This window comes from Cinclus cinclus, chromosome 8 (assembly GCF_963662255.1).
Source record: "Cinclus cinclus chromosome 8, bCinCin1.1, whole genome shotgun sequence".
Taxonomy (NCBI): Eukaryota; Metazoa; Chordata; class Aves; order Passeriformes; family Cinclidae; genus Cinclus; species Cinclus cinclus.
Window position 1 is genome coordinate 11,792,179 of NC_085053.1, and position 15,743 is coordinate 11,807,921.

General features: G+C 37.3%; 1 protein-coding gene across 1 annotated transcript in view; it reads right to left on the reverse strand.

Moving 5' to 3' along the window:
• Positions 1 to 226: 226 nt before the first annotated feature.
• The window catches only part of LOC134046649 (uncharacterized oxidoreductase ZK1290.5-like), a 31,527-nt gene continuing 16,010 nt past the window's right edge, over positions 227 to 15,743 (reverse strand). Inside the window, exons 4-7 of the mRNA XM_062497316.1 lie at positions 8,946 to 9,037; positions 3,665 to 3,847; positions 3,077 to 3,136; positions 227 to 905 (exon numbers count right to left, since the gene is read on the reverse strand). Coding sequence (XP_062353300.1) covers positions 810 to 905; positions 3,077 to 3,136; positions 3,665 to 3,847; positions 8,946 to 9,037 — 431 coding nt within the window. The 3' untranslated portion in view covers positions 227 to 809. The remainder of the gene's footprint in view (positions 906 to 3,076; positions 3,137 to 3,664; positions 3,848 to 8,945; positions 9,038 to 15,743) is intronic.

A 15,743-nucleotide genomic window follows, 5' to 3' on the forward strand; every position in this document is an offset into this window, starting at 1 on the left:
TAGGATTTCCTGAATAAACCCAAAATGAAAGCCAAACTAATTCTCACAAAAAGCTACAAAAAACTCACCCCAATTTCCAGTAAGTAATAACAAAGATGTCTTTCTGGCTTTTGGAGCTTGCTGCTCACCTTTCGGCCCCTGTAGTTTATTTTTACCTGGACTTGTCTGGAAAGATTTCTGCTTTGGTTTATCTACAGGCTAGTAACAAATATGCATAGAACTCTGAGTCAATGCCATAGTAATGTTGTGATATACCTAAAACTTTTTTGGTGATGCTTAGATATTGTGTATGACAATGAGATTATAATTTCAATGGAGATTTGGAGTATATTGTACAACATAAGTACTGTTATGATAATGGCATTAACATTTTTTTTCATCCAGCTTTTTCTTCTTCATATATTGTATCTCTCTAACAAAGTACTTGAAAAATTATTTCATACCCAACACCTATATTGCACACTAACAGGTAACACTTTTGCCCTACATTTTTCAAGGAGTATTTGTTTCCTCATTTGAAGAACACACTGATGCAGGGTCCCATGGTAAAAATGGGAGTCTTTGCATGGACTTAAATAAACTGAGGAACAGTATTTGAAATGGAAATATAAAATCTCTTTGAGTGTTGTACAAAAGTGCTACCCTTTAAAAATATCTTTTGTCTGTTGCCAATGTTAAGGATTTCAAATCAGTGATCATTATCAGCAGACATCACTATCTTGATTAGATTCTTACTGTAACCTCTGAATTGAAATTACATGGTGTGACTCACTGATCCCTAAGAAAGCAAAAAAAGCTCAAACCTTGATTCACACAATGAAACTTGGATCCCAGGAAACATGTCTCCCATCATGCATTCCATTCAGAATTTCAACATCATCTTCTGCTATTGTAAAATCAAACACCTGTGGGAAAGCATATATAATGCTGAATGAACACAGACATGAACACAGAGAGAACCAGCAAGCTGATACACATTCTAGTATTTAACTAACCAAGATTCATTTAAATGTAGGCCAAATTTTTTATATATTTTTCCTTTGGAAAATTCTTATATTTTGTCATAGATAAATACTCCATCAAGCTGACAGGCTCCATTGGGTGACTCATCCTTATTTGCAGACTATGTTAAGACGGTTTTGTAGCACTCTGGCCTCAGGCAAGGATCCAAGACTGGGGTAGTATTGAAGCTGTATTGATAGCACTCCCTATTGTCACTGCCAGAGGCAGGTACAGGAATATCCTGACAGCAATCTCTTTGGAAGAATGAGCTCAGAATTTCACTTACATCCCAATGTTCATTTTAGAGGGCTGCAGTTCTCAGAACTTTAGACAAAGAGAATTTTTAGAAGGTATCAGGACATTCACAAAGCTAACAGGCCAAAGGCTGTGTCTGTCTTTCCTATGACTCTGACAAAACTCTCACAAATCAGCTAAATACAGAAACAGTGCTACAATGCCTCAGTACTAACTCAAACTTGAAAGCAATCACCTGTCTTCAAACACAGGTTCTTACAGCCACTGCCTTCTCCTGTGGCCACATCTGCACTGTGAAGGATGGTGTGTTTTCTTAGTAGGTGTCCTATTGAGACATTATCATCAAGAAGTTGCTTCTGTTCTCTTTTTAAGAGCTCCACTGTGCTCAATAAAAAAGATTCTGTGGATCCTGAACTGTAGCCAAATGAGCTCCTCCCATCCTGCATTATCCAGCAACCACTGTTTTCTGGAATGATCCTTTAGTCAAATCTCAGTGCTCTCTCAACCATTTTAAGCTTAAACCAGGGACCAGTCACAGAACTAGAAACCCTATATATTATACACTGAGGGTTCAATGAGAACCAACTTGACCAGAAGTAGCAGAGACTCAGGCCAACAAAGAAACATGAGGGAAAGAAAAAGAAAGATGTGATTAACAACATTCAGTGACTCTGCCAGTTCCTTCCTCTCTCCATCCTAAATGTTTTAAGATAGGATGTAACACATTCTCTCCATTGTGTGAAAGGAATTGGTGGTGCCATAGAGTAAACTCTGTAAAAAGTGAATTTAATCTGGATTTAAAATATTATCAGGGGAAATAAAAGTACAAGGAAGGATTTTTAAACTGGTTTTGTTCTCTGATCTGGTTCCCAATATAGTACCACAAGCAGCTGTGCTTGCACCACAGAAGGCAGTGTGTATGTGAGAATAAACAGTCAAGGCAGGAGCTGTATAAACAGGCATGGCCACCAGCAGAAATCTTCATTACAATGTATACTGATTCACACCTACACACACACACACACACACACACACACACATACATACACAGAGAGAAGAATAAAAACAGCAGACAGAAGTTTCCTGTCTTCCTGCAAAGTTTCTTCCAGATTTGCTATAGCAGTTCATACCCCCATGATATTTTTGGAAATAACTTGTGGTTCGCCTACCCTAAAGAAAGAGCACTTTCAGATTACAGAAATAGAGAGACAAAGCAAGTAATAAATTAAAACTATTTGGTATGAAAAGGAAATTTAAAAAAGGTGTGGGGGAAGAATCACATTGCCAATTCTCATTCATTCCCACTTTTCTTTGTCCAGTCACTTCATGCTGGGATCTGTACTACACATTGAGTAGGAGAAGGTAGGGGAAGAGTCAGCTCTGGCAAGACTGTGATTTCCTTGGAAGGTCTTCATGTTGGAGTTATCCCCACGTGAGTTTTAAAGCTTTCATAAACTGTTATGCATAGCATCCAAACTCCTTCCATTTGACTTATGTGCCTATCACAAAAAGAATGCAGCCGTGACCAGATTAGGATGCTTGACATCCAGACAAGTAATAAATAGAACTATTCATTACAAAAATTAACTTCAAAAGGTCTTCTTTGGATTTTTCTTTATACACAGTGATTAGCCCTCCAGATCATATTTGTGAGTTACAGTTTTTTCCTACATTGTGGTCATTTCATGATACCATCAATTGCCAATTTTGACAAAGTTATCCTAGTATAAAACTGGGAATGAAAATGGGAAGGTAAATAAAAATATTAAAAACTCTTACTTGCATGTTAGTCAGACTTGAGGACATAACCAAATCTTACCTTGCAGTTTTCCTCTATCCGTTCTACCTTTGTTGACTTTGGAATAGTGACAATCCCATTCTGAAAAGAATTATGCTTCTCATTACTAAAATATGCAGATTTAAAGGAAATTATTTATCTTCAAACCATTACAAGAAATCCCTTGCATCTTCTGAGGTTTTAATTTCATTTTCTGGGGAACACTGACATTTCTCTATGCCATTTGCATCTGCAGTTGTATACACTGTGTTGATTTCCAACACATTACATGGTGTATATCAACTCAATACATTATTTCACTGCTTAGTACTTTGTATTGAATGACAGAGATGGAATGATGAGTATACTGCTTGTAACATTTACTTTGGAAACATCTCTTATTGGTGGCTCTTATTCTCTACAACCAGATTATATAAAATAATTAATATTTGAAACAGTGGCATAATTTGTATACTACAGTCTAAATTTCCAGTACAGCCATCAGTTCACACAGTATCAGCATACTGAAAGCAGAAATAGCTTCTGTATAAATTCTGGTTTGATGCACAAACCCCAAACTATCTGCATTTTTTTCCTGAGAGACACATTTTTATTACCACCCTCCATTACCTGTATGCTCCAGCGTATGCAAATCTGTGCTGGAGTTCTGCTGTACTTCTTTGCCAGCTGAATGACAGTAGGATGACTGAGTGCTTCACCTTTGGCTAAAGGACAGTAGCCTTCAAAAACAATATCTCTGCTCCTACAATAATCAACCAGCTCCTGAGGTCTTTGGAAAGGGTGGTATTCAACCTTAGATAAATAGAAATAAACTTTTAGTAAAAACCCTGAAAATACATTTCATAGAAAATACCAATGAAAGTAATTTTTCTGTTGTTTTAAAAATAGAACATGCGTGAAGTCATTGCTTCTGGGAAGTAGAGATAAGGTATTAGTTTTAGAAGATAAATGAAGGGTATTAATCATGTATTCTACCAGTAACTGGCACAAAAGTTAACTGCATTTTATGTTTCCCTCAGAAACAAGGCAGTTGTCTGCCTGACCTGCAGCTGGACATTCACTATTGCTCTGTTTTTAAGAAATATATACGAATGCACAGTGGAAGTCAGCATCAGGTCATTTTTACTGGTACTTTTGAGACTACTTTCTCCTCCCCAAATCTATGTCCTTTCCTGTTTCTTAACTAATGATTCTTTCTAATGATCTTTGAGTTGCCCAGACAAGGGGAGGAAGCTGAACAGGGGCTGGATTTGCAAGCAAGCAACCAGAACAATTTGCTTAGGGTGAGGACCTGACTTTGGAAACAAAGCCCATTGGCATGGATTGCACATGGCAAATCCTGTATTCTGTGTGTGGTGTCACTGTCAGCTTGTGCAGGGAAGCAATCATGCTGTGGAATGACGTGCGAAGGAGACCCTTTGTAGGAAGGAAGATCACAAATTGCCAAGAACCAGTTAAAAGAGGAAAAATGAATAGGCTACAAAGACACAGTTGTTGGGAGCAAAAGGAAAAAGAAGTTATTGGACAGTAATGATCTCAGGGGAGAGACATATTCTGGCATGTAGCTGAAACCAGAAAAGAAACTCTGTAACGTTCCTTAATAAGTTATTTAAATAAGTATTTCACAGTCTATTAATTGTAAGCAGCATACATTACTTTGCATTTAGATGAAAGTGAGTAGTGTTTTCTTTTACAAAATACAAAATCATGTGATGTATTTTTGTGACTGGTCCTCAGCACTGTTCCAGGGATTGAACTCTTACGCATTTTGAAGAAAAATATTCTTCTGAGCAATTACCTCAATACGTGGAATCTGGAAAATTTCTTCTGACACAAAGAGGACAAATGAACATTTCCTGTTTCTCATCTTTAGTACATGTTGTCTTTTCAGACAACAATAGTCAGGAACAATAGGCTGGCAGTCATTCAACATGAGCTAAGAAAAAACTGTGCCCCTGGAAGGCTGGGCTGAGTCAGCCTAAAGCTGCTATGATCTAAATTACTAGGTGGACTCGGGAACAAGGTTCAAGCAGCAGACATCCATGTCTTCAACCTTTGATGTTTCTTGACCTTTGAGTACCCTTTGTATTTCATGTTTATATGTGTAAGAGCAGTGCTTAGGTCATACAGTTATTCACTTGTTTGCACCTGAGCTGGACATGAAATATTCTCATTGTATCCAAGCAAAACGACAAGGGGAGAAATGAAAGAGCAAGCCAGGTATATTACCAGATTATTAAAAGAGTAATAAGAAATTTTTGAAGATATTCTTTACAGTAAGTATAGCAAATAATGTAGTTCAGAAAATATTAAATAAAAAATTATTCATTTAGGACCAAATGCTGAAACACCTGCAGTGTCTCTATGGCATCATGTGACTTATTCAGCATTTATTACTAATTAAACTGCAAGTAGATTTTACCTGCTGGTCTATTAAGATTCCAGGCAGCACAGTTCCAGGTTACACCAGAAATGTTTAAATCAAGAGCAGTATGCTGAGATGCCACCTGTCTGCTTCACAAGCAGAATACATAGGCAGCAACTACTTCCCACCTGAAAAGATCATACTTTGTGCCTTTCACTGAATCTAGAGACTCCCAAATTTTGTGAATCGAATTTTGACACATGCAGTTTTGTACTGGTAGAAGCAAGTATTTTTTTCCTTCTTAACTATATTACTAAAATAATCAAATGCATTAAATAAAATAAGCGCTTTTGAATTTATTTTTTTAAATTAAAACATTCTGGAAGGGTCTAGCAGCATCTGAATGCAAGGCACTAGAATCCTGAGCTACAAGAGGCATAAGGTGAGTGGTCAACATCTGCTTCCCCTCAAAATAACAATTCTTGCTTCCTGTCTTGCCCCACCCTTGCTATTTTCATCACCAGACTTTTCTCAGGCAAAGGCTGTCGGATGTAATGGCAGAGGAAGATCCTGATCTTTTCTGGCACTCTGTCCTGATTGAGTGGCATGTAAAAACTGGCATCTGCTAAAGAGAACAGTTTGCAGTTCACATTATGGAACTTCACAGCTGCTACATGCCCAGCCACAAGGGACCTCCAATGAAAGAAGTGGGTTTTCACAACACTCATAGCAAATGGGGAAAAGCTGAGCCTAGTAACAACCTTGACACATGGCCCTAGAAGTCATACCTCAGATGATGGTGCACAGAGACCTTACTCTTTCCATCCTGCTGTGGTCCTTTCCACGTGATAAAGTTTCTGCACATTTGGAATTCAGTAATTTTCTCAATGCGAATGCTGTCTTACAATTTTTTCTCTTTATGAAACTGAAACACAAGCCTATGAATATTTTCTATGTAGAAGAAGAGTTTAGGTGAGTTTATGTACAAAGGAGTTGTATTCTAATGTCTCATATGCACTTCTACCTTGCACAAATTTACACAATAGGGCTCAATATTAATGGCAGTATCAACAAGGTACCCAAGTGTCTCTGGTAATTCAGTAATTCACACTTCTCCAGGACTGGAAAAATACTGATGAGCATTCCTACGTGGAATTCATAGAGGAACAGTTTATATTTGGGTTCAGTGCATGACTTTAGTAAATGAAACATATATATTTATTGAATACTTATAAAATATATTTTTCCCATAATGAGTGACAGGGCTGTGAGCCTTCAGAGAGACTTCAAAGATTTCTTTGAGCATAAATCCAAATTGCCAAGTCAATTACAAAACTCTGGCACACAAACCTGGAACTTTAGGATAGTAAGTTTCACTCTACATGATGCTAGAATAAAGTAATATCATTTTACAGTGTTTACCAGTACTTTAAATAGTAGACTGAAATTTTAAAAGGTGCTTGCTTATTAATAAATAACTTAGCAATACCATGTTCTTGAAATGACAGGCCTTTCCTACTTCTTTAAAAGACATGATGATACTGTTTTTTTTCCCCAGGAAGAAAGGCAGCACTTAAAATTTGGTTTGCAAAAACAGAAGTATTGCTTATTTCTCTCCTGCCTTCCTACTTTCTCCTCTTTACAGACAAAAAACCCAACTTTCAATTTTAACATCATAGGAGGACTGCTGTAATTTTAAGAACACCCTTAATTCTAAAAGGGAAGTATTTTTCCTCCACTTTCTTCAATATTTAGACTTTGTATACAATGACTATTTGCAAATGTTTTATATTTAGTAAGTCCATCGAAACATTACAGAATTTTATGCATAAATATAGGGGGGAAAAAACTGTATTATAAATTGTGTACAGTGAAATAAGAACTCAGTAAAGCATTTCCAGCCCAAACTTGAATTTAGAAATTCATTATTTATTTGATGGTACTTAAGTAATCTCTACCATCAGATTCAGTAACTCTCCAACACCAGGCAAGAAACGAAATATATACTTTTTTAAGGATAAGCTGAAGTATGGTTTATAAAATTCCTTTAACTCTAAAAAAGTATAAATCAATGCTATTAATAAAACTGTTTAAGGTGGAGCACTAGGCAATGTTATGGCTAATTAACTGTTGTTTTTTTTCTTTCCATTCAGAACTTCTGTGTAGCACCCAAAAGAAATGATAAGCAGGAGTCCTCTCCCACCCCTCAGAATCACCACCACCTCAATATTTTGTCTCCTCCATTTTAACTTCAGCAAAAGAGTTTTGTCAAATAGCACCAAGAAAGAGCTTGTCTCCATGAATACTGAAAAAGTAAGTCTGGTAACATTTTGACACTGTGGGTGAGAGGAAATTTCAAAACAAAATCACTATTTTTTCCTTGCAGTGATTTAGTAGAACACTGAAAAGCTATGATTATTTAACAGGCAGCAACAATTCATGCCAAACTCTAGTAAGTTTTTGTAGCTAGGACTTCTTGAACCTTGGTAAATTCACTAATTATTCAACAGTCATCAACCTGCCCACCTTAACATATATTTCAATGGTTTATTTTGAATAACTGAATTTAAATATCTTATATAGCTGTATGCTAATTGAACATTAATTCCTTGTCCTTTAGTAACCTTTAGTATAGTGGACAGCTAAATTCAGAGCTGTTTGGTTCTGACAGTCACAGTCTGAGCAACACTTTTATGGCTGTTAATGACATGAAACCATAAACAGCTGCCAGAAATCCTGACCACCTGTACAAAGGGGAAAAGCATGTGCCTGCACTCCATCCATTCCAGTTCCCACATCCATGTCAGCATATACACACTCTCTCTGGCAGGAGGTGGAAGGAATGGGAGCATGAACTTCCAGCACAGCTGTAGGCAGAAACCTGCAACAAGGGAACATTTGTCGAGTGTCCTGGCAGCCTGCCTGTACGTAGGTGGCCATCCTAGATCTGCCTAGGGCAGCCAAAAAAAAATTCTGCGAGGGCTGTCACAGCACCTGCCTATACCAGGAGTTCACAGAATTTATGTGAAATAGGAAATGAGGGGGGGAGAAAGGGAAGGGCACCCTTACATGGGTATGTAGCTAACTAAGGCTTTCAGTGCTGCTTACAGGAAGCACAGAAGGATTTGAACACAGACTTTCCAAAACTGATTCACTCTGAAGATGCTAAATGTTCTGTGATTCCTGAATTTTATTTCTAAACTGTTTTATCATAAAAATCTTTGAGCAATCAAAATCAAAATGTAACCGGGACCATTCGTTTGTGTCTTGCACCCAGACACAAACTAATAGCCTGGGAGAAACTGGGTGGGGAAAATATGAGGAAGGACTTCCCTACCCTTCGGGTCATCTTCCTGAATGGTTTTCAATACGCAAATAGAAATTAAAAAAGAAATTGTATGACTAAGGAAATAGTTTGGGTGTAGTCTTTCATGCATAGGAGTGGGGAGGAGGTAGTTAACAAAAAAAAAAAAAAAACATGTAAAAACCCAAACCCAAATGCTTTAAATACATGTAGCCACTCACCTGATTAACATGTGGAGTAATCACACAGTCCTCCTTCAGTTGCTCAAGATGGCTGATAAGAAAATTGCTTACGCCAATTGATTTACACAAACCTAAAGAAAAACAGAACAAGAAAAAGTTTTGGGACAATCCTACCTAATTGGGTGGATGATTGGAAAAATATCACTTTCAAGAGACAAAATTATTTTTCACATTATTTCTGTAGAACAAAGTACCACAAAGAAACACAAAAAACCAGCACTGAAATCTAGTTTGATAGTATTATCTGAAAGTGTGGTTCTGTCACAGTCACACTAGGAAATCATTTTATAATCTAAACACACTGGAAACTCCCCAGTGAATTAAAACTCCAGGCTAAATTCTGGGAAAGGCTAATGTAGTATAAGCAAAGAACAATTGGACTCCACCAGAATGAAAAGAAGGAAATGGTGTTCCAAGCAGCTTGCCAAAACTAAAGGAAAGTGGAACATTTGCTGAAGACTAATAAGGTGTGAGCAATACAACCCAAGGACATTCAGCCCAAGTGAACCATGCCACACTGCCTGTTTTCTATTAGATCATTACAAGATATTATGTAAAACTCAGTGTAAAATCTTCAATTTAATGACCAGTACCTAGCAAAAACCATGAAGCTTAAAAATGTAGCTAGATTTCTCAGCTCCTGTTGACAAGCAAATGAAGTGAAATGGGACCTAGGTGATACGAAGGCTGTTTTTTAAATAAACCTTAAGTGTGCATGCACGTGTACAAATTAAGAGCTGACAGGCCAGAAATCAGATGTCTTCCTTCAAACCTCAGATATGATAAAGGCCAACTCACCGTCCTGGCCAGCCACCACCAGGGCTATCAGCCCTGACTCGTCTGGGATAGTTTGGTCCTTCTGCTTTACTAAGCACAGCTGGCAAGGAAGGCAGCTGGGGCTGGGCTAAGAGGGGTCTCCTTAGGCTGGGTACTCTGTGGACCATGGCTCAGACTCATTTCTTCAGTATGTGAACTCTGTCTGGATTGACTTGAGCTGCATTTCAATTTGTAATGCTACAGATGGAAAGTCTGTCTTTGTGTGTGAACACAGAAGTCTGATCACTGTTGTTAATCCAGTATTTTTTGAGCAGACCAATTCTATAAAATGCACAGATGTGTGTATCTATATTTAAAAAAAAAGAAATTACATTTTACTAGTCCTCTATGAAATTCTGTAAGTGAAATTACAGCTTACTGCTAATTCACATAAACAGATTGTTAAAGTCCTAAAAAGAAAGCATAAACTGCAGCAAAAAGCCCTGCACACCTATTATCACTTGGAATGTGGCTCCTTTTGTGGAATACCAAAAGAAGAAAAAATATCTTAACAACTAAAATGGCAATCATCTTTCCCTAAGAGAAATTATCATGGTTCAAGATGTATAACCTAATTAGGTTAAAACCTAAACTATAGTGATTTCCATAATTTATATGTAATCTGCCAGAAGGAGCAAAAGCTGAGCTTTTGACAAACAACCCTGGAGTGTCAACACTAATAAATCATTATGCCACTGCAGTCAGAAAAACACTGTTTTAACACAATGGTGAACCAAAATATTCTACACTATTGTTGAAAGCTAAGGAGTTACAAAAAACGACATTAGTGCCCTCGAAGAATAAAGCTTTCATTTCAGGTTGAAATAAAACAAAATTCAGTCACAGACATGAAATAGTACATTTCCACAAAAACTTCATTTTTTTTCTCCTACAGTACACTCTAAGATGTTTTGCTTCTAGCATATTTCTTACAGGAGACTTTGAAGTCTGTTCCATCGTGTTAGGTTTCCTATCAAGAAAGTTCAGGTCACTTATGTTTTGCATTTAAAGTCATCTGAGCCATCCCTACTAAAATCAGTATTACAGCATTCATGTCTTCAGAGTGTTGTCCCTAAGAGAAAGCTTAATTCAAAACTGCCAAGAAAGTAAACATTTTCCCAGAAAACAGAGAAATAATTAAAATTTCAATGTTTTTATAGAACCAGTATTTTCTTAAGGGAAATATTTTTAAGGGGTTTTTTTTTTTTTTTTTTTTTTTTAGGGAGTACACTTAAAACATTTCACTTTCATTAAATACACATACTTGGTTTGGGTTAAGTTAGAACCCTCCATTTGAACTCCACTGCTTTGGTGTTAGTCACAGTTTAATATATGACAGTGAAAGTGTTTTGACTTTTGCATTAAATTACAATATAAAACAAAAATTAATAAAACAATTGCATGGTCTAACTGTATTAAAAAAATCTTATTTCAATGCATAGTGGCAACATGAATTCAAAACACTGAAAAATAGAGCTTGGATTTGAACCAGTCAGTCAACAGATTCTGCTCCAGAGAATTGCTTCCATTTGCCTGATGGAAGATTAACACAATTGCTCTGCATTGTCCAAATGTCAGAAAGACTGCCTTGAAGAAGAAGATTATACAGAATTATTTCCACACTTACATCTTCTGGATTAATTCCGAAGAATGAAGATTTAAGCAAAGATGGATAAGAAACAGAAAGTCTGGTGAGGTCCTGGGCCTCACCTGACAGATAGAGACTTGAGAATATGTCTATCAAACAAGATCCATGAAATCATATCAACAGTAGAAATAAAAACTTGTGTAAAATGCTCCTGACTCGTTGCCTTGAAACAACCTGGGAGATGCAGGGGACACGTTTCCTTATATTTCCTCTCTCGTGGAGCACCAACAGAGGTAAGTTTGCCAGAGCTCCTGCCACAGGTCTCAAAAAAAAAAAAAAACAAACAGAATGCTTTTGAAAATGGCAGCAGGCTTTTATTTTTATTTTTCCTCCCCCTCAATTTAATACCTGTTTAGAATGCTTAAAAATCTCATTTAATACATGCTGTTACAGCTGTTGTCACTGTAGGTGGATTTAAAGTCCATACTTCTTTTTAACTTAACCATTTTAACAAGTCCTGAAGTTCAGATTTCCTGAGATAAAAGTTTGCAATATCTCAGCAATAATCCCTCTAGAAAGTACACTTAAAATATACATTTTTACTGCCTTTTGTACAAACTTACAGAGCTTTGACTCAGGGAGAGAGAGCATCCTCCTTATCTGCTCAAGGAAATTATTGGTCTGGCCCCTATGAAGCAGATCTTGAGAAACTGCCAGGTGCAATAAACAAAGAGTTTGCAATTCCCCATTAGCTCCCAAAGGCTCCTGTTATATCTTCTGAGGCTTTGTTCTATTCCTTACGACTCCACAGGCTCAAAGAAAAACGTAGGAACACTGGTTCTTTTATGCATGCTAAAAACTGACTGACCGCAATGCTGGAATAGAAAATTTCATCCAGCTTTGAAAGGCCATCATGAAATTCTGCAAGACACATCAGAAAACATACGGGCAAAATAACAGTCAATTATAATGGGGAAAAGAGTAAGGATCTACACAAAAAAATCTTGGCCCCCACCACACTGATAATTTCACCACACTGTATTTCTCCCAGCTACTGTGAAGCACTACTTCCTGCTAACAGACTGGTTTGCAATATAGTTGAGCATTAAGCTTAAAGTATTTTGTATTGCAACTTAGAGAACGATTGACTCTTTTTATTTTATACCAAATTATACAAAGTTTGATGGGCATTGTTAATCTTACAACATAAAAGCATAAATATACTGTCTTGGCACCACAACACTGTTTTAGTACAATAGTGAGCCTTATCTTTCTCCAGCACTACTGCGGATTTTTATCAAACTTCTAAATACCCTCTGGAATATTAAATGCATAAAGTTCAGATCAAGAAGATTTTGTAAATTACAAAACTGGAACCCGGGTTTGTGGAGCCTACTTTTCTCCCCCTCCCTGCTGCTCTACATGAGTCAGAGCAAGGGAGAATTCCCACGTTGAGTGAACAGTGACCATTCTGTTGTATCTTCTATTCAGGCCACAGAATAAAAACACGAATGGATCTACTTTTCACAAGAGGTCAACTGCAGTCACTGTATCTTTATTAAGGAAGGTTGCACAGGTTGGAAAGGCCCACATTCCCTCTGATACACACGCTGGGTGTAAATTGCACTACTCATAGAAACTCTACAGGATTTGATTTCAGCATAACTTGCTAAATCAAAGCTGTAGGCTGAGAGTGCCCCACATGCAGACTGAAAGCCAAAGCCTTGATAAATAAAGCGGACTACTCTTAAGACAGAATCAATGAGGAATTAACTTCTAAATCTGTGAAATAACACGTGTTCCCACAGCACAGGCTAAAACAACAGACACCAGAAGGCTAAGTGCCCGTCTCTGAGACACACAGGAAGACTGTGCCAAAACTGCAAATACACAAACTGGACTTTCTCCTCCAAAGCATTTCTTTTTTAGCCTATTCACTGCCACAGTACAGGTGCTTGTCTGCAACTCTGTGACCATTACTCCTGCTACACTCACCTGTGAACCATGACAAACCCTGAGCACAACAGGAGAGCAGGCAGGAGCAGAAGTACAATTGTTAATTTCCTGACTGAAAACTCATTACAAGCAGTCCGTTTCCACAGCTGTTAAATGGCAAACTAAAGAGCATAATGCAGCACAGTACTGGCTTAACGCACATTGTCTCTGACCCTGGCTGCTCATTCTAACTACTTCAATGCAATGTTACTTTAGCTATGTTTGCATATTTTTATCCTCATAGTTCACATTACAAACCAGAGCAGATTAAAAAACCCAGTCCACTACATGGGACAAAAATCAATCTCACCATACCTTAATTCAATAATGCCATCACACATTGTGACGTGAAAATGTGATCAAAATTATCAGCAACTCAGCTACCTACTCAGTGCCTAGTGTATGCACCCCTAAAAGTAGCACTCTGGAGACATTACAGACAGCACATAGGTAAGATTCTAAGTAGTTTGTTCCCCCTATAACTATGATGGCACAGTTTCCTGAACTGGCATACTTTTTGGACTTCCCTATCAGAGAAGGAAATGATTCCCATGCGGTACTAATAACAGCGATCTAACTGATGTTAATAAATCAATACTGGTTTAAAATAGTTAAGAATCTAAGGCTTTATCTCAACATATGCAAAACAGATAAATTATGCCTTTTCCACAAATAATGTGTATTATTTATTGGGGAAAAAAGTTATTTTGGACAAGGACTTCCCTTTGTGATGTATTTCAACATAGCCTTCTACATAAGAGTTCTTATATTCACACTTGGACCTCTTGGTACATCTGTGCACAACTCTGAACATTTGCTTTAAATCTTCTTGCTTTGCTTGCTTATTTACAGTTTTGACAAAAAGGATTCACACGCTAGCAGAAAAAGTATAAACCATACATTATAATAAGTCATGAAACAAAATCTTCTGAAGGTTTATTTTTACACTTAGAATTATCCATTAAGTCCTTGACGTTAAGAAAGAAAAATGAGCAAACAAATGAGCACAGACATTAATGCAAGTTTAGATTCATTCTCACTTTCACATCTGCACCAAAAGAACTTTTTCTATGGTAATTTCTTATTTTTAAATAAGATACCAAAATTATGAGGACTTCTTTATAATCTTTAACATAAATATGTGTTAACATTTTTTCCACGTCTTTATAGCTGTCTTATCTGATGAAGAGGGTGTGGTGCAAAACCAAAATCCTCACCAATCTGCTAACACCTCCCCTTGAAAACAAGTCTCTGAACTGTGCTTCTCATAATAACAACCCACAAGACATCCTTATCTGAAGAGAGAATATTATCAATGTGAAAAAGAACCGTTTCTAGGCAAATAAGTTACTTGCTTTTGCTTATTAAAACTTCAATGCAACTTATGAACACACATTCACATATGACTTCTACCACCATAAACACACTTGAGGCAAACATTTTGTAGAGCTGTAACACAACAGTTTGAATTGTCGGGTGTTCCTCATATAGACTTAAAGCAGAATATGGCACCTAGTAAAGAATGTGCTAGAAATTTGTGCCACCAGCACAAAAACTGTATTTGGTTCATTGAACCTTTCCCCCCCCCTACATTTAAGGCAGAAAATGGAGGAAGAAAATCTGATGACTGAACTGGTCTATGCCCAAGAGTGAAGATGGTAAGAATATTAAGGTTGATTAGATATCTTCTATCACTTGGAATTTAAAAAAAAACCCAACTTTTTTCCAAGAACAAAGTTACATGGCTTTAATTACCGGGCTAAACAATTTCTGTTACTTTATGAGACTCTTCAAATCACATGCATAATCATAACATAAATATATGTCAAGACACATCAAGGAATTTCTGATGCAAGTAAGAATATTTCATGTCAGCATAAGCTGCACTGCAAAACATTAAAAAGATAAGCAAACAATTTTAGTAAAATGGCAGTGAGTTCTAGTGGGATCTGAACCCACAACAACCACCAGAGTACTAATCTTGCCAACTTCAGGCAAAAGCCCTGGCTGTAAGCCCTCATTCTTCCCAGCATTTTTAGACAGAGGGATGAGTAATCATGTGCATGTGTGTATGAAAAGCTTGCCGAGATGATGGGCTAGCCACAATGCCAAAATCAAGGTCATCAAAGACACTGCTTATGGAAAGGGTCACTTTGCTAGGAACAGCCCAATTACCAGTGAGCACATAAAGTGACTATTCCCCATGTCAGAGCAGTTTGCCACCCTGCTTTCATCTGCCAGCTGACAAATGCCTATACAGGAATGTTGCAGCTGTCAAGGGAATATATGATTCAATGTATGTGTCTTGGAATGGATTCTGTAGGCAGCCTGGCCTCTGTTCTGAGGTACTGGAGAAGATAATTCCACAAGAGGACAAT